The sequence below is a fragment of the Leucoraja erinacea genome, chromosome 9, assembly GCF_028641065.1.
Source record: "Leucoraja erinacea ecotype New England chromosome 9, Leri_hhj_1, whole genome shotgun sequence".
In the NCBI taxonomy this organism is placed as follows: Eukaryota; Metazoa; Chordata; class Chondrichthyes; order Rajiformes; family Rajidae; genus Leucoraja; species Leucoraja erinaceus.
The window spans coordinates 37717036-37740840 of record NC_073385.1 but is presented as its reverse complement, the minus strand read 5'-3'; the positions used below and the strand labels follow the sequence as shown (position 1 = coordinate 37740840).

The 23805-nt window shown below is 42.0% G+C and overlaps 1 protein-coding gene across 2 annotated transcripts in view; it reads right to left on the bottom strand.

Moving 5' to 3' along the window:
* Positions 1 to 5099: 5099 nt before the first annotated feature.
* snx6 (sorting nexin 6) overlaps positions 5100 to 23805 on the bottom strand; it is a 47047-nt gene continuing 28341 nt past the window's right edge. For both annotated transcript variants that reach the window (XM_055640560.1, XM_055640561.1), the window contains exons 10-14: positions 21203 to 21242; positions 13916 to 14002; positions 10699 to 10858; positions 9359 to 9444; positions 5100 to 5734 (exon numbers count right to left, since the gene is read on the bottom strand). In XM_055640560.1, the coding sequence (XP_055496535.1) occupies positions 5681 to 5734; positions 9359 to 9444; positions 10699 to 10858; positions 13916 to 14002; positions 21203 to 21242 (427 nt within the window). In that variant the 3' untranslated portion in view covers positions 5100 to 5680. The remainder of the gene's footprint in view (positions 5735 to 9358; positions 9445 to 10698; positions 10859 to 13915; positions 14003 to 21202; positions 21243 to 23805) is intronic.

Here is a 23805-nt window from a genome sequence, read left to right as displayed (position 1 = left end):
CAATTCTTCAACGTTAGCTAGCTCCCCGAGAAAATATATCCAGGACAGGCGGTAGAAAACCGCATTTTAACCCCGCCACCCCCCCCTCAAAAGCGCCAAAGTCGCGCAGACGGCCAGTGGCAGAACTGCAGCGCCGCTGAAGGTAAGTTTTGTAACATACCTACTACTTCCAAAGAAATGCTGGATTTTAGATTGTAGGACATTGTGAATTACCCCTAATGCAAGTTGGTGATAGAATGGTGGAATGATTGACATGCAAGAGAGAACACAATATAAATAACAGCATAAATAAATAACATATGTGATGGACTGATGGCATTGGCGGAAATCCCGGGGGGGCAGGGGGTGGACGTGTCCCCTCCATGTTTTCAGAGGTGGGGAATGGTGTCCCCCCCCACATTACAAGCTTTGTAAGGTATGTCGGGTTTAATAAGTAGTTCGTTTTGAGTCGCTCGATTCGAGTCGTTCGTTCATCACTTCATTCCTCTGACTCACAAAAACGATGTGTTAACTGTCTGTCACTGTTAACTGCTACATCGATATCCTTTCCTTAATCCTTAGTAATTATAATTGTGTCACATCGTTTTCGTAAGTCAGAGGAATGAAGTGTTAAACGCCTCGAATCATTGTACCCGCATCTGACAGTTTTAATTACATCCCCCGTTAATTTTTTTCAAAGGAACGCGAAATATCGATATCCATTCCATAATCCTTAGTAAATATAATTGTGTGAACTGACCTTGCTTCAAGTATTTCGCGTTCCTTCCACCAGCTAATCACAATCTTGGCATTATTCTTAAAACACAGAATTTGAAACACAATCGGCCTCTTGTTTTTGCAACATGCTGATCGACAACCAGCAGCCAATTGACAGGAATGCACACACCTCGTATTGAACCTCTCAAGATTTAAATTTCCCTACATGCACTCTGAGGAAAAATTAGGCTGTTCCACGCTTTATACTTGTTTAAATTAGCTGGTCCCTTTTCTTTGCTAAACAGTTTTTTTTTCTGGAATAGTTAAAACCTGCCAAGTTTTACTTTCTGCACTATGCGACTGGAGGCTTCAACCCGAGAGCCTGAAACGACAGCAGGGATTCCATGCCAAGTGCCAGAGGGAGCAGCAGAGGTTCCGGGTCAAGTCCTGGATTGGACGCCCTTGTTTGTAATGCAAGAGCCAAACTTTCCACCACAGTGAACGTAGTTTGTTTTTTGTAAATTCCTGACTCTCACACAAGATACAAGATACATTTAATTGTCATTTGGACCCCTTGAGGTCCAAACGAAATGCCGTTTCTGCAGCCATACATTACAAACAAATAGACCCAAGACACAACATAATTAACATAAACATCCATCACATTGCTGTGATGGAAGGCCAAATACACTTATCTCTCCACTGCACTCTCCCCCCCCCCCCTCATGTCAGAGTCAAAGTCAAAGCCCCCGGCTGGCGATGGCGATTGTCCTGCGGCCATTAAAGCCACGCCGGGTGGTGCGAGGTCGCACACCGGGTCTTGCTGTTAGAGCCCCCGGCGTGCGCTCGCAGAGTCCCGCGGCCATTCCAAGCCGCGCGGGGCAGTGATGTAGGCCCCGCTCCAGGAGCTCTTCAACCCCGCAACTCGGGCGGGGGAAGTCGCCGTTGCGAGAGCCCTGAAAAGCGGTCTCCCTCCAGGGACCCGCGGGCTCCCGGTGCCGCCGTCCACAGATCAACCGTTGAAGCCTCCGACTCTCCGGTCGGGCCGCAGCAGCAGCAGCGCGCTCCTCCACCGCTCCACCCGCTCCAGACTCGGCCAGCTCCGCGACGGTGACGGTGAGTCGTCGGCACCAGAGTCCCCGGTCTCTTCCTGTTGGAGGCCGCTCCGCGTTGCAGCCCCAACGATAATGGAAACCCGACGAGAAAAGGTCGTGCAGGGAGAGATTTAAAAAGTTTACCCCCCCCTCCCCCCCCCCCCCCCCCCCCCCCCCACACACACACCCCCCAACAAAAAAAACACAAAAACTACATAAAAACATAGACAAAAAATAATAAAACGCGGACAGACTGCAGAGGCCGCTGCTGACGAGAGTCGCGCCGCCCACCGGGTAAAGGTGTAAGCATCTTTAATGTTCATACCAGTATCAGATATGCAGTACATCATACATTCAGTCTGCTGCAACTACTGAATACAGTAGTCTTGTCGTAAAACCACTTTTGCATGTCGCGTTTAAACTGCACTCGCTCTTCTATCACAGTGGGAGAGCGGATCTACGGCTGCAGCTGTTGCTGGGAGACAAGCAGTTGTGGACACGTCTGGCGGGACATTAGCCGCTGGGCGGGGGAGACGTGAACGCTGTCCCTTGAAATATTCCGCAGGTTTAGTAGGTCCAGGTAGACGTTGGATTTTGCTAGGTAGGAGCGCTCCATGAATTGTTTAGCGCTCCGAACAGCACGCTCGGCAAGTCCGTTGGACTGTGGGTATTCTGGGCTGCTGGTGACGTGTTGAAAGTTCCACCGTTTGGCAAAGTTCTTGAACTTTTGATTGATGAATTGAGTTCCATTGTCCGTTTGAAGGTGGACGGGTACTCCATGCACGGACAGGTGGAATTTTAGTTTTTGGATCACTGTTTCGGAGGTGATTGTTGGGAGTAGGTCAATTTCGAACCAACTCATAAGTATTGTTTTCCGTGCCATTCAAAGATGTCAGCGGCCAATGATGACCACGGGAGGGAGGGAGCCGGCTGAGACAGGAGGGGTTGTTTCTGCTGACGTGGTGTCAGGCTGTTGCAGATGGCGCACGATTCTGTCTTTTCGTGTATGTACTTCGTCATCCCAGGCCAGTAGATCATATTCTGGGTCCGTTTTAGAGCGGCCTCCATGGATGTCGTCATAGTACTCACTCCGTAGAGTGGAGGGGATGACTGCCTTGTGGCCTTTGACGATGATTCCGTCCTGTAGCACCTGTTCGTCATGAACCAGGAAGTAGGGACGTATTTCAAACGGTGTGCTTGACTGTTTATTTGGCCATCCGTTCCTTATGACGGAGGTCAGCAGTTGGAAAGTTTTGTCCGCAGCTATGTGTTCGGCAAGGCAGCGTAGACGGTCGGTGGACACGAACGTGACCTTCAGGACTGAGAACGTCTTGTTCGATGGGGTGGCGTTCGCTGGTAGTGCGCGGGGCTCTGGAAAGCGTGTCTGCGATGTGCATGTCTTTACCTTTCTTGTATACGATGTGGAAGTCAAACCGCTGCAACTGCATCATCATGCGTTGTAGACGAGCTGGGATGCATCGCAGGTGAAGGTGATTGGCAGGTTGAGGTTGAAATACGCCAGTGTTGGTGCGCTGGCTAACTGGAGCTTGAGTGTCTCAAAGGCTCTTTGGTGCTGGGGGTACCCGGACCATGTATTGTCTTTGTGGGTCAGTTGTCGCAGGGGGGGCAGAAGGTTCGCTGAGGTTGGGAATGAATTTTCCCAGGTAGTTAACCATGCCGAGAAATCGTTGGAAGCTGGTGACGTCGGTCGGAACTGGCAGCTCGTTGATGGCTGCAGTCTTTAATGGATCAGGTTTTAATCCGTTGCCGGTGAATACATGACCGACGTAGGTGACTTCTGGAACCCGGAACTTGCACTTGAGGGTTGAGTTTGAGGTTGATGTCTAGCACGGTTTAGTATCTTCTTCTGGTTGGCGTCATGCTCGGCCAGATCACGGCCATAGACCAGGATATCGTCAACAATGATGGCGCATGGATATTCTGCGAATAGTTGTTCCATTGCATGTTGGAAGATTTCGCTGGCTGAGTTGATGCCAAAGGGCATTCTTTCAAATCTGTAGCGGCCAAATGGTATGGCAAAGGTTGTTAGAACAGATGATGCCCAGTCCGGTGGTATTTGCCAGAAGGAGCTTTTGGCGTCAAGGACCGAGAATACCGTTGCGTTTCCAATTTGCACCGCCACGTCCTCATTGGTTCTCATCGGGTAATGCGGCCGTTTAATTGCTGTGTTTAAATCTTTGGGGTTGATGCAAACCCGCAACTCTTCTTTGTTTTTCATGGTGATTACGACCATGGTGGAGACCCAGTCAGAGGGTTCATTGACCTCGGCAATGACTCCGATGGAGACCATGCATTTCAGTTCCCGCATGCCATGGGGAACACAGTGGGGTGCGCGAGCCACTGGTGTAACTGTAGGATCTATAGTGATTCTGTATGTCGTGGGCAGTTTCCAAGTTTGTCATCGAACAGGTCTTTGTACTGGGATAGCAACTGGATTGGAGGCGAGGGTTCGTATCCCACTTCTGACACCATGTAAACACCTGACTCTCACACAGGTAAAGGTGTAAGCATCTTTAATGTTCATACCAGTATCAGATATGCAGTACATCATACATTCAATCTGCTGCAGCTACTGAATACAGTAGGTGAGTTCTTACACTATAAAGCATGCACTGGGCGGAGTTATTATTACTAAGCATTCTGATTGGCTAACATACAATAGCCAATCTACAGTTTCATTAGTCACCCACTCAGCGGGGATTATTGGATAATGATCAAGAGCTGTAATCCAAGTTGATTTCCCCCTTGAAACCCGACAGCTTCCTCCCACTGCCTTGCCTTTGGACAGTGTGCCTGTATGCCAATAATCTGCAAGGCAATGCCATGGTTTTTTCCATGATGCATTGGAGATTTGGTGAAGGTGGTAGCGACTTCCGATGTTTGAGGCAGGGCATGCCCTAGACATACGATGCAAAAGGAGTGGGCAGAGATAACTGCAACCTTCAACAGCAGGAATCAAATCCCAGTGAACTGCTGCTGCTGCTGCAAAAAACAAAAAATTGCGTGGTTGAATAGATCTGGAAATGCCACACCATCAACTGTATCACTAGCCTTAGATATCACTCAATGTACATATTCCCCACTCACTTAATTATCGTTATTAAGCTTCCGATGCCTCGCGTGTGTGAGTGTGCGCATGCGCGTGCGGCTGCCAAGAAATTGTGTGTCCCCTGTCCCCTCCATGTTTTGATAGCGATTTCCATCACTGACTGATGGAAATCCTCAGAGCAGGTATAGACTCAAGGAGCCAAATCCTCGAGGAGTCAAAAAAATGAGACAAACAAAATGTTTAAACATTCTCTAGTGTACTTGTTTATTATACAATGATTAGGAATTGTTCTCTGAGTTTAAGGCAGATATACATTAAATTTAGAAATTATATTCAGTTTTAACATTATTTTTAGTTGAAGATAAATGTTACCAATATAAAAAATGAAGACTAATTGTCATAAAGTTGTTGGAAAAGCACTAAATGCCAAACAATGCACTTGACTATATGGAATACATTTAATGGTATTGCATTTTATTTTTACCTTTATTTTAAAAAACATCCAAATTGTGCCTTTGATATTGTAAAAATGAATATAGTTGGTAATTAAATGTACAATAATATTTAAGATATTGGCAAATGAAAATATTTTGATTTCTGGACAATCAAATGCAAGTGACATATTATATGGCATCTCAGAATGGGATTTCTTGATACAAGTTTTCTCTTTTCTCGTCAGATGCAAAAATGCTGTTTACTTCTGCTGTATAAAGAGCCTTCTTGCAGTCAATCTTCTTTATGGAACCATGAAAGCTTACCAAGTGATCTCCTTGTAGAGTCGATATACACAGCCCTTGTTAATACAACAACCATAAAATAGTTAACTGTCCCCCTTGAGTGCTGCTAGACAACTCTGCAGCAATTGCAAGTGTCCCTGAAATAAAAAAAGCAAACATTAAAATCACCATGCTAAAATGAAGGTTCAGCAGAAACACCAGCATTGATCTTAACGTAAACAAGCTGGGCCCAAAAACAACTTTGACAAAATTTGCAGAAACAAATTTAACTTGTCCCCCGTCCCCCTCCTGGGACCCTCCCCATACATTCCTTCCCCTTGCTTCACAATTTGCAACTCTTCACTGCTTGTGCCTCACACGTTTCTGGCCTCTGTCCAACCATCTGCCTATCAAAAATTCCCCTCACCCATATTCACATATTACTTACTTTCCTCTCCCCAGGCTTTCCTCTCCCTTCCTCGCATCCAGCTTTCTTCACACCTCCCCCTCGTACCCACAATCAGCCTGAAATAGGATCCCAACCAAACATCACCTATCCATGATTTTCAGAGATGCTGGCTGACTCCAGCATTTTGTCTTTTTTGACAAGATCTACAAAGTTTAAGTAATTGGATCCGATTCTACCAGTTCTTCATGATACCATATTTCTACACTTCTAAAAACTCAACGTTCAAGATACATACACATAAAGACCAAAGGACAGTAAGAGTTTCCTATTCCTCACTATTCTGATCACTTATGGGACAGACAGACACCGCTTCCTTCATCAGCCCATTATGTAGGCAGAGGACAGGGCAAGCGGGGGGGGGGAGCGCTGTCTGAGTGAAATTCACACGATGCAAAGCTAAGGTGATAGACACATACCGTGATGAATAGGAAGGTTGGCATTGTAATTAAAGTAGCTAAAGCACAGTGTACGGTAAGTCCTTTAAAAGAGGGGGGAGAGGGGGGGGGGAGAAGATGGGAGAAGGAATGGAGAACGAGTGGAGACAACTTTTACCAGAGATACAAGGCTGTGAAGCTCAGCAGACATTTTTTTTTTTTTTATTATTTTTATTAGAAGTACAGTAAATTACAATACTACACAGCACATATATCTTAATACATTTTTTGTACCGCTTCATTTTTTTTTAACTTTAAGAAAAAGATAGAAGTAAGGAAAGTAAAGAAAGTGCGCAAGAGTCGTGAAGTGCAAGAGTGTTGGGAAAAGAAAGCCCCTTAGAAAAGAAAATAGAGAAGGAAGTAAAGTAAGAAAGTAGACCCTAGAAAAGAAAGAAAAAGAAAGTAGGAACAATCGCTCTATTATAACATTAAACCCCGCAGAAAGGGGACTACCAACCAAGTCTGTTTTTGTTGTTTTACCTCCCGTTACCAGGTCCTGATACAATTTATTTATTTATTTATTTATGCCGGATTAGGCATCTGTGTATAAGTTTCTCTGTCAAGGTTTTCCTTTACTAGAACATATGAAAGTGTCCTAGTTATAACATAAGAGGTTAGTAATTACTCAGTCTTAACCGTTCAATATTTTAAGTTGCATTTTAAATGAGTTTTTTATTGATTGTAGGAGACTGAATATGTAACAAATTTGTAGGGTAAAACTTCCTTCGTAGCTAAACTGAAGTGGAACAATTTAAACTGGCACAAAATATAATTAGATAGCCTTCATACTAACAAAGCTATTGAAATGAGGTAAAGCAAGATGAGGCAAAGTTGGGTGGCAGTGTGAACTGTGAGGAGGATGCTATGAGGATGCAGGATGACTTTGACAGGTTGGGTAAGTGGGCAGATGCATGGCAGATGCAGTTTAATGTGGATAAATGTGAGGTTATCCACTTTGGTGACAAAAACAGGAAGGCAGTTTATCTGAATGGTGTCAAGTTGGGGAAAAGGGAAGTAAAAAGAGATCTGGGGGGGTCCTTGTTCATCAGTAAGCATGCAGGCAGTGAAGAAAGCTAATGGCATGTTGGTCTTCATAACAAGAGGAGTTGAGTATAGGAGCAAAGAGGTCCTTCTGCAGTTGTACAGGGCCCTAGTGAGACACCTGGCGAGTATTGTGTGCAGTTTCGGTGGGCGGCGCGACTCACGTCGCAGCGGCCTCTGCAGTCCGTCTGTCTTTTTGTGATTTTTTGTCCCGTTTTAATGTCTTTTTAAAAAAAAATGTTTATGGGGTATGTGTGTGTGGGGGGCGGGGGGTGGGGGGGAACTTTTAAAATCTTTCCCCTGGACGGAGAACTGACCTTTCCCTTTCGGGTCTCCGTTGTCGTTGGGGCTGCAACGTAGAGCGGCCTCCAGCAGGAGCGACCTGGGGCTCCAGTCGTGGAGCTACTCACCATCGCGGAGCTGGCCGAGTTCGGAGCGGGAGGAGCTGTGGTGGCGCGCTGCTGCGACCCGACCCTCGGAGATTCGGAGGCTCCAACCACAGGTCTGGTGGACTGTGATATCGGGAGCCCGCGGGTCCCTGCTGGGAGACCGCTTTTCGGGGCTTCCGCAACGGCGACTTCTCCCGCCCGAGTCGTGGGGTCGAGGAGTACCTGGAGCGGGGCCTTACATCATCGCCCGGCATGGCTTCAATGGCTGCGGGGCTTTGCTAGCGCCCGCCGGGGGCTCCAACACCAAGACCCGGAGCGCGGCCTTGCATCACCCAGCGCGGCGTTAATGGCCGCGGGACAATTGCCATCGCCTGCCGGGGGCTTTGACTGACATCGGGAGGGGAATGGGGAGTGCAGGGGAGGGATAAGTTTTTGCCTTCCATCACAGCGAGGAGGAGATGCGCTGTGATGGATGTCTGTGTAAATTGTGTTGTGTCTTGGGTCTTTTTTTCATGTGTGTATGACTGCAGAAACAACATTTCATTTGAGCCTCTATGAGGTTCAAGTGACAAATAAATTGTATTGTGTATTGTGTTGTGTATTGTGTTTTGGTCTCCAAATTTGAGGAAGGACATTCTTGCTATTGATGGAGTGTAACGTAGGTTCACAAGGTTAATTCCCGGGATGGTGGAACTGTCATATGTTGATAGAATGGAGCGACTGGGCTGGTATACAATGGAATTTAGAAGGATATAAGAGGGAATCTTATTGAAACATGATTATTAAGGGATTGGACAGGCAGAGGCAGGAAAAATGTTCCCGATGTTGGGGGAGTCCAGAGCCAGGGGCCACAGTTTAAGAATAAGGTGTAGGCCATTTAGAACGGAGATGAGGAAAAACTTTTTCACCCAGAGAGTTGTGAATCTGTGGAATTCTCTGCCTCAGAAGGCAGTGGAGGCCAAGTCTCTGGATGCTTTCACGAGACAGTTAGATAGAGCTCTTAAAGATAGCAGAGTCAAGGGAAAAGGGGAGAAGGCAGGAATGGGGTACTGATTGTGGATGATAAGCCATGATCACAGTGAATGGCGGTGCTGGCTTGAAGGCCCGAATGGCCTACTCCTGCACCTATTGTCTATTGGCAGATGAGAGATCAGATTTGATGCAAAGTAAAATTATTGGACATTTATAAGAGATTACCAGGTAAGAAAATACAACATCAAGGAGATATTTGAACAAGAGAATAATGATTTTAAACTGAAAGTACCAGTGAACAAGTAAAAATAAGTTAGCAAGCTTATACACCCAAGGAATGTTAGGTGAATGCAACTTCACTTTCAGCATTTAAACAAGTTAAACACACATAATGTAAGGTTTATCGTAGAATATTTGGACTTTATCTGCATATAATTATTTTAAATTAATTTTATGGAGCACTAGCACAAACATTACCTTGGAATGTTTTAGTTCCAGTTCTGCCAATTCTACAAGGTTTTTTCGAAATGCTGCAACTCTTCGAGTTTTGAAGTCTGTAAGCTCTAGGAACAAAATTTCAATTATCAATTTTACAATCTCAAAGATTAATAAATCTCTTGGTTGCTAAGAGAGTCAATGACTGCTCAATTCTTTTCACAATGCCTTTCTAGATTCAATGGGAAAATTAGTCCATTCACTGCTCCGTACCTTGTAAGCATACTTGAATATAAACAGAAAATGCTAGAAAAAGTCGGGTCAGACAGCATCTGTGATAAGAGAAGCAGAGTTCGCGTTTCAGGGCCAAGACTGCTGAGCATTTATAGAACTCCCATTTTCATGCACAAGGAGGATCTGCAGATGCTGGTTTAAACCAAAGACAGACTAAAAAAAACTGGAGTAACTCAGCGTGTCAGGCAGCATCTCTGGAGAAAAGGAACAGGTGACATTTCGGGTCAAGACCCTTATTCAGGCTGAGAGTCAGGGGAAAGGAGAATGAGATATATTGACAGCATTTAAAATGAATGGAAGATATGCAGAAAGCAATGATAATCAAGGAAATGTGCCCACAATGGTCCATTGTTGGCTGTGGGATAGGTGATACCGAGTTAATACACATAATGGAACTGAACAGAATGACAGTAAAACAAGTACAACGACTAGGGTGAGGGAGGGACGGAGAGAGAGGGGATGCAAAAGTTACTTGAAGTTAGAGAAATCAATATTAATACCACTGGGTTGTAAGCTGTGCAAGCAAAATATAAGGTGCTATTCCTCCAATTTACATTTGACCTCACTCTGAAAATTGGGGAGGACCCGGGACAAAGAGGTCAATATGGGAATGGGAAGGCAAGTTAAAGGGTTTGGCATACACAGTAACGTTAACTTGGGTCTACTCACCCTCATTTATCATTCCAACATAACTAAAACCGATTATCTGATCATCATAAAACTGCTTCAAGTAACTTGCAGTGTGCAAATCGGCTGGTGTTTCCTACATTACATTGACTACTTTTTAACCGAGGGTAAAATGTTAAAATATTGCAAACGGTTTGTGAATTACATTATTATTCATCAAAAAAACAGTACCCTGAAGATTAAAGTTATTTTTAATACCCTAAAATATCAGCTCTAAAAGATCTTGTATCTTTCATAAAAATTAGCACTTTTCTAGCTTTACTGCCTAATTGAAAGGCCACTGACTTATTGCACAAGCACTTCTAAAAAGTAGTTAATCATATGCAAACTTTCAAAAGGATACATGAAAGTCTTCTGCTTAAGAATTGTATTTCAAAAATGTAATGATACAAAACATTTACCTTGCTTTGCCGACTCTGACAGCTTCTCAAATTTTTGACAGCAGAACTGTTGGTTGGTCTCAGCTTGAAGGACATCTTTGTTCTTAGCTCTTGCTCTATCCAACAGCTTGTTTGCATTTTCATAATCCACCAAAGACCTTGCTCGTCTATAAAGGAGGTCCTGAGTACATAAAGTAAGATTTTAAGATAGATTTGCAAGGTATGTGAAAATTACACAAGATTGCACAAATTGTGTCAAGGCACTTGACTTAATGTGAATGTTTCTCCTACAAAGATTTAGTGATTTGCATTAAATGACAGTCATGTAGTTGGAATATTGCAAAGTTTACTTTGTTTTGTGTGCGTTTGAGTGCATTTACACCTGTTCAGTAAAATGTTCCAATGCATTTGAAGGTAGATAAATCTCCTGGGCCTGATCAGATACATCTGAAGACAGTGGGAAACCAGAAAAGAAATTGCAGGCACTGAGATACACGCATCATTATTAGACATGGGTCAGGTAGACTTGAAGGTGGCTAATCTTGTGCTTTTATTTAACAAGGGCTGCGAGTAAAAGCCTTGAGAACTATAGACCGATGAGCTTAACATCTGTGGTAGGCAAATTACTGGAGAGTGTTCTTCATGTACACATTTGGAAAGTCAGGGAATAGGGATAGTCAGCATGGTTTTGTACATGGGATATTGTATTCCAAATCTGATTGAGTTTTTAAGTAACCAAAAGGTTGATGAGGGCAAAGCCATAGATTACATGGACTTCAGTAAGACATTTGATAAGGTTCCGCATGATATGCTGCTCTGAAAATGTATGGTATACAGGGAGACCTAGCCCACTGGATAGTGAATTGCCTTCATGGAAGGAAGCAAAGGGTGATGGTGGAAGGTTGTTTTTTGGACTGGAGGCTTGTACCTAGTGCTGTGCCTCAGGGATCGGTCCTGGGTCCATCGCTGTTTGTCGTTTACATCAACGATTTGAATGAGAATGTAGAAAGCATGATTAGCAATTTTACAGATGATACTAAAGTGGGGGTATTGTAGATAGCGATGATGATTATCAAAAAATACAACAGGATCTTGATCAGTTGAGCAAGTGGGCTGAGGAATGGTTAATGAAGTTTAATGCAGATATGTGCAAGCATTTTGGGAAGTCAAATTAGGTCAAGACTTTCAGTCAATGGCAGGGCACTGGGGAGTGTTGTAGAGTAAAGGGATCTAGGAGTGCAGGTACATAGCTCCTTGAAAGTGGCATCACAGGTAGATAGGGTGGTCAAGGTAGCTTTCGGTACTTTGGTCTTCATCAGTCAGGGTATTGAGTGCAGAAGCTGGGATGTTATGTTACAGTTGTACAAAACATAGGTGATGCCGCATTTGGAGTATTGTTTTCAGAGATCTATGAGCATTTTGCCAGAACTAGAGGGCCTGAACTATCAGAAGAGATTGGGCAAGTTAGGACTTTATTCCTTGAAGCACAGGAGGATGAGGTGTATAAGATCATGAGAGGAATAGATAGGGTAAATGCACAGTCTTTTACCCAGAGTAAAGGAATTTTAAAAAATCAGAGGGAAAAGTTTTAAGACGAGGGGAAAGATTCAATAGAAATCTGAAGGGCAATTTCCTCAGGGGCAATTTCCACAGAGGGTGAAGGGTATATGGATCAAGCTGCCAGTGGGGGTAGTTAAGGCAGATACTATAAACACATTAGATTTAGACAGTTACATGGATAGGAAATATTTAGAGGGATATGGGCAAAATGCAGGCAGATGGGACGAGTGCAAGTGGTGCATCTTGGTCAGCACAGGCAAGTTGGGCCGAAGAACCTATTTCAGAACAGACAATGCCCACTTTCCCGCATATTCCATTCTGAGTAAAGCACATTTGCAGAATGAACTAAGTACTAACTCTGATATCACAGGTTTGTTCCTTTAAATAAATTTGTAAACACTGTCTAAGGGATTTCTCGACACGAAATTGGGGGTACAGCTAATGTGATAAGCTTCCAGGCTTTTGGACCTTGGGTGCAAGTCAGATTAACTTATTCCACTGTCCAATTGTGGCCCATGTTGTGTAAAATAGACACAAAATGCTGGAGTAACTCAGCGGGATAGGCAGCACCTCTGGAGCGAAAAAATGGGTGACATTTCGTGTCGAGACCCTTCTTCAGTCTGAAGATCTGTCTGAAGAAGGGTCTTGACCCGAAACGTCACCAATTCCTTCTCTCCAGAGATGCTGCCTGTCCTTCTAAGTTACTCCAGCATTTTGTGTCTATCTTTGATTTAAACCAGCATCTGCAGTTCTTTCCTACCCATGTTGTGTAATACTGCTTAGTCCTACTCAACTACTGAACACAGATAGTTGGGCAATTCAAATGCTGTGATTTTTGTAGGGTGGAAAACTGTCCAGTTCACCATGTTCCCAATGTTAATGAATTTGCATAGAAAGGATAGGTAATCAACTCTTTCTCGCAGGGCAGGACAATGTAAAAACTGGAGGGCACAGGTTTAAGATGAGAGGGGAGAAATATCTGAGGGATGGGATTTTGCCCACACAGAGGGTGGTGTATATAAGGAATGAGCTGCCAGTGGAAAATACGATTACATTGTTTAAAAAGTATTGGGACAGATACCTAGATAAGAAGGATGTAGGGGATTTGGGCCTGATGTAATGTGATCGGAATGGATGAAGTGGGCTAAAAGAGGCCATTTCTGCAATGTATGTGTCACAGATTCTATGTCAACCATGCAAAATTGGCTTATTTTTAGTTGATTATAAATGTCGTTCAAAGCAGTGATAGGATTCAGTGATAAAATTCTGATACCCTATTGCTTGATGCAAGGTGAAGACTGCAATTGCGACGATCAGAATGTCCTCTAGTTAATTTATTAATTGTGGGGCTAAGATGAAGTATACACTTCATTATTAATAATACAAACATCTACTTCTCACCCTTTTGAAAAAGTGAAACAGACCAGCAGTGTTCTGTTCTGTTCTTTTCACTGCTTACAGAAATCACCGTGTTCTCGGTGTGGTGGGAGGGCAAGCAACTAAAGTGAAACTGGAGGTTTTTGACATTAAATCAATTGGTTGAGTTAAAATTCCCCTTCCATGTTAGTTCTCACTTACATCTTGCAATTATTTTTAGTTAAAAACTCTGAGAAATCAAGAGAATAATCTAATCTTATGTGATTATGTAAATCCGGCATGTGGTTTAAAAATGACTTACCTTACCAGCTTGCGATTCTCTTAAGTAATACCTCAAAAGATCAGAAAGCTTTAGGTCTTCATCTGCTGATACTCGTGCTTCTATTTTCTGGAAATAAAGTGCAAGATATTAAGCACAAAATGTCAGAAACATTTGCCAGTCTAGTCTTTATACAATTTGGTCCAAGCTCAAAATAGGCTCCTTACAACATCCATTGTGATTAAATGACACAGATGTCAAATTAATGGCAGTAAAGAAAAAGCAAGAATATATTAAGTCAGTGAGAACAGGATTATTAATACGGATTTAAGAACTGAGTCTCGATGAATTTATGAAATGGTAAACACGTCTGGCCATGCTGACCATGATATCCCATCTGCACTAGTCCCACCATCCCACGTTTGGCCCAAATCCCCCTAAACCTTTCCTATCCATGTACCTGTCCAAGTGTCTTTTAAATATTAATATAGTACCTCTAAATGTTGTTACAGCACCATCTGTTAAAATATTTTGTGGTTGTAACTAATAGAATAGGTAAAGATGTGGTGCTTTGGGCGTAAAGACAACTTTTGAGATAAATGACATTCGGGTTAATAAATGAAATTAAAGTACATACTGAGGTAATATACTAGATTGAAAATTGAATGCAGAACTAATAACTGAATAGGAATCAAGAGATCATATTTGTTAGGGGTCTGTAATTAGTGAGATAAAGTGTTAGAGTCAATACAGCCTTCCATGTTAGTTCTCACTTACATCTTGCAATTATTTTTGACTAGGTGACTAGAAAAGACTAGGCTTGTATTCACTGGAGTTTAGAAGGATGAGGGGAAATCTTATAGAAACATATAAAATTATAAAAGGACTGGACAAGCTAGATGCAGGAAAAATGTTCCCAATGTTGGGCGAGTCCAGAACCAGGGGCCACAGTCTTAGAATAAAGGGGAGGTCATTTAAGACTGAGGTGAGAAAAAACGTTTTCACCCAGAGAATTGTGAATTTATGGAAAACCCTGCCACAGAGGGCAGTGGAGGCCAAATCACTGGATGGATGCAAGGGAGACTTAGATAGAGCTCTAGGGGCTAGTGGAGTCAAGAGATATGGGGAGAAGGCAGGCACGGGTTATTGATAGGGGACGATCAGCCATGATCACAATGAATGATGGTGCTGGCTCGAAGGGCCGAATGGCCTCCTCCTGCACCTATTTTTTATGTCTAGCACGGAAGCAGGCCCAATGGCCTAACTCGTCCATGTTGACCGAGCTGCCCATCTAAGATAATCCAATATTCTTCTAAACCTTTGCTGTCCATGTACCTGTCCAAACGTCTTTTAAATGTTGTTATTGTACCTGCCTCAACTATGTTCTCTGGCACTTGTTCCATATAGCCACAACACTGTGTGGAAAAGTTGCCCCTCAGGTTTCTATTAAGTCTTTCCCCTCTCAACGTAAAGCTCTGCCCTCTGGTTCTTGATCCTCCTACACGGGGGGAAAAAGTGTGTATTCACCCCTGTTCCCCTCATGATTTTATCACCTAAATTAAGATAGATTTAGAAGATTTTATCTAAATCTAAGTAATCTAAATTTAATTCCATTAGCTTAACATCACCCCTCAGCTTCCTGTGCTCCAAGGAATAAAGTCCTAGCCTGTCCAACCTCTCCCTGTAGCTAAGACCTCAAATCCTGGCATCCTTGTAAATATTCTCTCTATGCATTCCTGCTTAATGGCATATTTCCTATAGGAGAGTGACCAAAACTGAACACAATCCCCCAAGTGCACCATTACCAGCATATTGTACAACTGTAACAATGTCCCAATCTCGATACTCAATTCCCTGATTTAAGGTCAGCATGCCAAAAAACCTCCTTCACCACCCTATCTGTCTGAAACGTCATTTTCAGTGTTGTCGCCCAAGATCCCTCTGCTCTACAAACTCATATGGGCCCTATCATTCCCTATGAAGTTTCTGCCCTGTCTTGACTTCTCAAAACGCAACACCTCAGTTATCTAAAGTAAAATCCATTAGCCATTCCTCAGCGCACTTGCCCAGCAGATCAAGGTCATGTAGTAATTCTTGATAAGCATTTTTAAGTGTCCATGATACCACCTATTTTAGTGTCATCTGCAAACTTACAAATCAGGCCTTATACATTCTCATCTAAATCGTTGCTATAAACTATTCACAGCAATGGGCCCAGCACCGATCCCAGAGCTAATTATTCACAGGCCTCCAATGTGATAAACAACATTCATTCACCACCCTCTGCTTCCTACCATGCAGCCAATTCTTTATCCAGTTAGTTACTGCGACCTATGCAATCCAACCTTCCAGAGCATCTTTATCATGTATAACCTTTCAAAGGCCTCGTTGAAATCCATATAGATTAAATCTACAACCCTGCCCTCATAAACCTTCTTGGTTACTTCTTCAAAAAACTCAATCAAACTTGAGACATAATCTCCCACATTAAAAACCATGGTGATTACCCTTAATCAACCTGAAGAATCAATTCTGAAGAAAAGGATTACCCCTAATCAGTCTGAAGAAGTGTCTCGACCCGAAACGCCACCTGTTCCTTCGGTCCACAGATGCTGCCTCACCTGCTGAGTTTCTCCAGCATTTTTGTCTACCCCTAATCAACCTATCTTTTCAAATGCATGTATATCTTGCCCCTAAGAATCCACTCCAGTAATTTTTAATGGAGGCAGGAGTTGCTGCAGGAGATAATGCAGGAGTTGGTGCTGAGACTGCAGCTTTTCACAATTTCGATTAATGATTTGAAGAGGGAATTAAATGTGTTGATGATAAAAAATATGAGTATCAATCTCAGATTAAGAAGAGAACTCCCTTTACAATTATAACTAATTTGTTATTGTTCTTTTCCAATTCTGACAAAGGGTCTTCAGCCTCGCTGCTGAGACTTTCAGGAGTAATAGATAGGTTACTCAAGGACTTTTGGAGTATAAGATGGCAAAATGAAAAGACAGATGGATTATATTTTTAATTGATGACAAAATGAAATTAGAAATTCAGAAGAGGGTTATATTTAAATCCGCGTATATTTAAGGCCAATAGTAAAGTCGCCTTACTGGAATTATACAAGGCCCTGGTGAGACCTGCATCTGAAATAATACAGGTTTGGTCTGTATACAACCAAGGTTCATCAGCTGGATTCTTGGATGGGGGCATTTGGCCTACGAGGAAAGATTAAACGGTGTGATCCTTATTCTACAGATTTTGGAAAAATAAGAGATGATCTTTTTGAAGCAAATACAATTCTTAAACACCTTGACACCTGTATTGGGGAAAGGAAAATGTTTCCCCTAATTGGATGTCAGGAACCAGAAGGCAGTCGTTCAAATCAGAAACAAGATATTTATTTGTAGAAACAAGGAACTGTAAATGTTGGTTTACAAAAAAGACCCAAAGTGCTCGAGTAACTCAGCGGGTCAGGCAGCATCCCTGGAGAATATAGATAAGTGATGTTTCAGGTCAGGACCTTTCTTACAAGTAATCTTCAGAAATAGAGATATTACTTTGACCTGGCTAAATCTTTGAAGTTCCCTACACAAGCGGGATGTGGAGGCTTTGCCATTAAATATATTCAGTACTAAGATTGAGTAATATATTCAGTACTAAGATATGAAGGGAATCAATAAATATTGGGTTGGTGCAGGAAAGTGGCACAGTGATGAAAGATCAGCAGTAGTCTTACTGAAGAAGGCTCCCGAACCCAAAACGTTGCCCATCCATGTTTTCTGGGGATGTTGTCTGACCCGCTGAGTTACTCCAGCACTTTGCATCATCAAATGGCCTAGCCCTGTTTCTCATATTTTTAAAACAATATTTTAATTAATGTTTTGTATCATTCAGGATACATGGGAAACTCGTGCTAACGAGGCTAAGAGTTAATGTGTATTCCAAACTACTATTAAATGGAGTAGTTTTGCAGGCTAATTTTAGAGCAACCACAAATAAAATAACTGATAAGATGACAGAATTACTGTGGGGATAATCTATAAATGACATCACCATTTTATCCCATCCTTCCCTCCCTTACCCTCTCTGCAATTTAAAGCCAACACATTTTCTTTCTCAGTTCTGACGAAGGGTCTTAAACTAAAATTATAACTTTTCTCTTACCACAGTTGCTGCCTGACCTGCAGAATGTCTCTCGCATTGTCTGTTAGCATTTCAGATTTCCAGCATCAGCAGTTTTTTCACTAAATTTGTGTGACACTATGAATGGACTCCACTACTTTGAGATCAACTAATTTCCTTTCTAAAGAATCATCAAGCCTCTTTGTGAAAATATTCTCTTCTTATTAGCCCCCCAACACCTCTAGTTGCAGTTTTACTTATTCAATCACCAGCAGATCATCTTCAGCAATACCTCCCTTCAAATTGTGGGCCCTTCTTTGCACCGTTCAAAATTTCTACAGACAGGCTGGCAGCCTCAACCTCATCACCACCTTCCTCAACTCACATGTCTGTGCAACCATACTTTTTTTTTTTGTGGTAGCCAATTTTGGACAAGCTGTAATTCTTTTCAATTAAAAACTCTGGAAGAATGAGTCACTGCCAACCATATCAAAAACTATTGTTTCCAACAATTCCAAGTCTTCATTTGTAAATTCTGGATTCTATTTATCCTGCAAATGAATATCTACCTCCAAATAATATGCTAATCCATTATGACTTTCACTTCTATTTGACTATACCAATGATTCCCTTCCTTCTGACTAAATTTAAGCTGGTACACATTCTGCTGCATTGCCCCCCCCCTCCTCCCCTTTATTATTCCTGACCTTGCAAATAGCAGCTTTCTCAGCCAATTCTTTTACAATCCCATTTTAGCTCTGCCTAACCCTCCCTCAAATAAAGCCTCTACACTCCATCCAAGCTACCTACCCCCCCCCCCCCCCCCCCCCCCCCACCACCAACCAAAATATCGTATTAATTTGTTTTTCTAATTGGAGCTTATATTCCTGTCCCCACATCCCACCACTGATAGTCATCTAGATAACTTCAAATATACAAAGAGTAAAAGAAAGGAAAGAGTGGACGCTGGATGGCTGGAAAATGGCACTGGAGAAGTAGTAATGGAGAACAAAGAAATGGCAGATAAACTAAATATACGTTTTTTGCACCAGTCTTCACATCTGAAGACACCAGCAGTGTGCCAGAAATTCGAGTTGCGTCAGAAGTGAGTGCAGTCACTATTACCGAGAAGGTGCTTGGTAAGCTGAAGGCTTGATGGTCGATAAGTCACCTGGACCAAATAGACTACATCCCGTTCTAAAATAAGTAGCTGTTGAGATTGTGGAGGCATTTGTACTGATCTTTCAAGAATCACTAGAGCCAGGAATGGTCCCAGAGGACTGGAAACATCGCAAATTTAATTCCACTGTTTGAGAAAGGAGTGAGAAAGAGAAAGAGAAAGCAAGAGAAAGAAAACTATAGGCTGGTTAGCTTGAATTCAGTGGTTGGTAAGAAAGTTACAAGCATGATAGACAATGGAGAGTTAGTGGATGTTGTTCACTTGGATTTTCAGAAGGCATTTGATGCGGTCCCACATGTTGAGGCTGCTAAACAAGATAGGACCCCATGGTATTAGAGACAAGGTACCAGCATGTCCTTGTCTTCTGCCTGTCAGCCAATCTCTCCAATACCATGGGCTTCTATTTGTTTAGCAGCCTCAACATGTGGTACCTTCTACTTTGGAAGAAGGAATAAAGGCATAAACTACTTTCTAAATGGGGAGAGGATTCAAAAATCAGAAGTGCAAAGGGACTTGGGAGTGCTGGAACAGGATTCCCAAATGGATAATTTGCAGGTTGAGTCCATGGCAAGGAAGGCAAATGCAATGCTAGCATTCATTTCAAGGTGACTGAAGTATAAACGCATGGATGTAATGCTAAGGCTTTATAAGGCACTTTTATAAGGCAAGGCCACATTTGGAATATTGTGAGCAGTTGTGGGTACCATATCTGAGACAGGTTGTGCTGGCATTAGAGAGGGTCCAGTGGAGGTTTACGCAAATCATCCCAGGGTTAACGTATGGGACGCTTGATGGCTCTGGGCCGGAACTCGCTGGAGTTTAGAAGGATGAGGGGTTATCTTATTAAAACCTACTGATTAATGAAAGGCTAAGATAGAGCGGACATGAAAAGGATGTTTACGGTATTGGGAGAGTCTAGAACCAGAGGATAGAAACTCAGAATAAAAGGACGTACCTTTAGAATCGAGATAATGAGGAATTTCTTTGGCTAGAGGGTGATGAATCTATTGCCACAGACGGCTGTGGAGACCAGGACATGGGGTATTTTTATGCAGAGATTGATAGATCCTTGATTAGTAAGGGTATCAAAGATTAGAGTAGAAGGCAGAAGAATGGGGTTGAGAGAGGAAAATAGATCAGCCATGATTGCATGGTGGAGTACTTAATTGGCCAAACAGCCTAACTCTGCTCCTATGTCTTATGATCTTATAACGTGCTCTGGAGGACAGCCGTTCCTTCACTTGTCTGCAACTCTTCCTTGGAAGAAAATACTGAAAACAATTATTTAACCAAGTTTTACCAGACCTGGATTAGAAGGTCTCAGCTAAAGGGAGAGGTTGGATAGACGTCGATAGTTTTCTCTGGAAGGTTGGAGGTTAAGGGAAGATCTGATGGAAGTATATAAAATTATGAAGGGGCATAGATAAGATAGACTGTCAGAACCGTTTCCCCAGGATGGAAATGTCCAACACTAGAGGGCATAATTTTAAGGTGAGATGTGCAAGGCGAGATGTGCAAGGCAAGTTTTTGTTTTTTACAGTGTTGATGTTGTGGGGCGTAGAACACATTGCAAGGGTGGTGGTAGGGACAGATACGATAGTGGTGGTTAAAAGGCTTTTAGATAGGCACATGGAAGTGCAGCAAATAGAGGGATATGGATCATACAGACAGATGTAGTCAGTTTAACTTGGCATCATGTTCAGCATAAACATTGTGGGCCGAAGGGCCTGATCTGTTATACTGTTCTACGTTTTTAATCATCATCCAAAATATTTCCTCATTTGATTCAGCATTTCCTGTTTATTGATTCAGCATTTCCCGTTTCTTGATTCAGCATTTCCTGTTTCTTGATTCCCCATGTTAAAATCAGCTCAATAAATGGATGCTGCTGCTATGTATTCATGCTGACATAGTACAAGGTGATCACCTTTTTAAAAAAAATAAATTGCAAGCGTATTCAAGTTCAGCTAAATTTCAAAACCTGGAAGATAAGCAAATTAGGTACATGCAAGTCAAAATTGACATACCCTTGTTTTTTCAAATAATTCTGATAACTTCAAGAAAAATCTGAAACAAAATTAGGAATACATTACTAAACTGTAAAGTTTTTTAAAAAATAACGTATAGTGCTAATAAGTATAGGAAATTTGTTACATCAGTAATTCCAATAAAAGTCACCATTCGAAACTATGAAAATCATTATTTCATTGAGAATCATCGAAACTCAATTGTTCAATAATTGCTCCTGGATTTTGTAGATGGTACACTGCAGTTGGTCTGGAGGGAGTGAATGTTGACGACCTCCATCTTAAAACAACACAAGTGCAATGGTCCACCTCCCTGCATTTATTAGCAAGATCCAGGTTAATATTTAACTTAGAAAAACCATTTGATAGTTTTAATAACTGCCTTTTAAATGTCAAGGGTCAATCGCCACACGATCTGTAGCAGAATAAAGGTTCCTCTAATGAGCTGAATAGCTATTTTACTCCAGTTTTCACTTCTCAATATATCATGGTCCTAATATTATGATATAATATGTATTTAAAACAAATGCAACCATGTACTAAATATTAACTTTAATGCACTTAAAATTGATTGGACTGCTAGACTACATGTTGTTTAACCCGGATCATGTAAAAGGTTATAAGCAAGATGAAATTCATAGCTTTTCTCTCAATCAGCCTGCTAGTTAAGTGAAAGCTTTGTAACAGATTAATTTTCATTGGCCGGATAGTAATCGACTTGCTAGGGGTTTAGTGAATTTCAGCATGGCAATGTAGGAGTATCTATTTAAGTAGTAATCAGTAGCTCTTAGTTTTAATTATTTATCTGACCATGAGACAAGCACACAAATTGTATGATGTAGTATATCAGGATACAAGTAATACAGGCGATCCCCAGGTCAAGGGGAGCTGCATTTCTAGAAAATGATCCTCATCGCATTTTTCCATAACGTAGATGATGCAGTTTTGTATGAGTCAAGAAATGAGATATGAAAAGAAAATTGGGTTTGTTTACTTTTTCCTTATATATTTTGCAAGAGCGAATTTTCATGAAGCATGCCAGATTTGTTCGTAGTGATTTACAAATTCCTTATGTGTAAATTCCCATTTCCAAAACTAGTAATGTGGGCACTGCCTGTACATAGTTATGGTCTGTAAGGCTCTGGCAAGTTACAACTTTTGGCTTGGTGTTCCTATAATTGTGTGTTCTGGGGTTCAGTGAAAAGCTTTTTTGTGTGTGTGCTATTCAATTAAATCAGATCATCACAAGTAGAATCAGGTCATACACAAGTACAACAGGTTGTTATCAGGCTTTCGACCACTTCTCTCATAAAGTTAGGGTACTGTTTGATCCACCTATCCCATTGTGGATATTGGACTTTGTCACTGGAACTGGTGTGCTACAATGCTGAGAACTACATTATGCATTCAGTATCTTTCTCTTTGCTCTACCTATTGTACTCTAATTCGGCTTGATATCTATAATATTATCTGATTTGAATGATAGCATGCAAAACTAAGTTTTTCACTGTATCTCGGTACACTTGACAATAATAAACCTAAATTCTAGTGTAAAGAAAAAATATTAGAGTGCAGAACATAGTTTACAGCATTGTCGCGTTACAATTACAGAGGAAATGTCAAGTGTCCACAATGAGGTAGGTTGGAAGATCTGGACCACAAGCTTTGGGAAGGCTGAGCAAAAATGCACCAGTCACATAAATACCACAGAGCGAGGAAGGGGTTGTGTATCCTGCAGCAAAAAACTCACTTCCTGCCATCCTAAATCCTTACCAACATAAATCCGGAATATTGAATATTCTGCACCCATATCACTGGTATCTTCCACGCTGAAGACTGATGCAAAAATCTTATTCAGTTTATCCACCATTTCTTTGTATCCCATTATTATCTCTCCAGCATCATTTTCCAGCAGACCAACATCCACTTTTTGGTATCCTTTTTTTTACATTGTTGACTAGCTTACCCTTCTAGGACCGAAATGAGAAAATCATTTTTTACACAGAGTGGTGAATCTGTGGAATTCTCTGCCACAGAAGGTAGTTGAGGCCAGTTCATTGGCTATATTTATGAGGGAGTTAGATGTGGCCCTTGTGGCTAAAGGGATCAGGGGGTATGGAGAGAAGGCAGGGATGGGATACCGAGTTGGATGATCAGCCATGATCATATCGAATGGCGGTGCAGGCTTGAAGGGCCGAATGGCCTACTCCTGCAACTATTTTCTATGTTTCTATGTTTACCCTCATTGTCATCTTTTCTTCCCTTATTGCTTTTCTAATTGTCTTCTGTCGGTTTATAAGTGCCTCCCAATCCTCTAGCTTCCCACTCATCTTTGCAATATTATATGCCTTCTCTTCTGCTTTCATGGTATTTTTGACCTCATTTGACAGCCACAGTGGTCTCATTCTCAACTTGGTGTATTTCTTCCGCTTTGGAATGAAAAGAACCTTCTTCTTCCAAAATAATCCTAAAAGCTCCTGCCATTTCTGCTCCACCACCATTTCTGCTAGGATCCCCTTCCAGTCAAATTTAGCCAGCCCCATCCTCTTACCTCTGTAGTTATCCTTACTCAACAGTAATACTGATGCATCAAATTTCAGTGT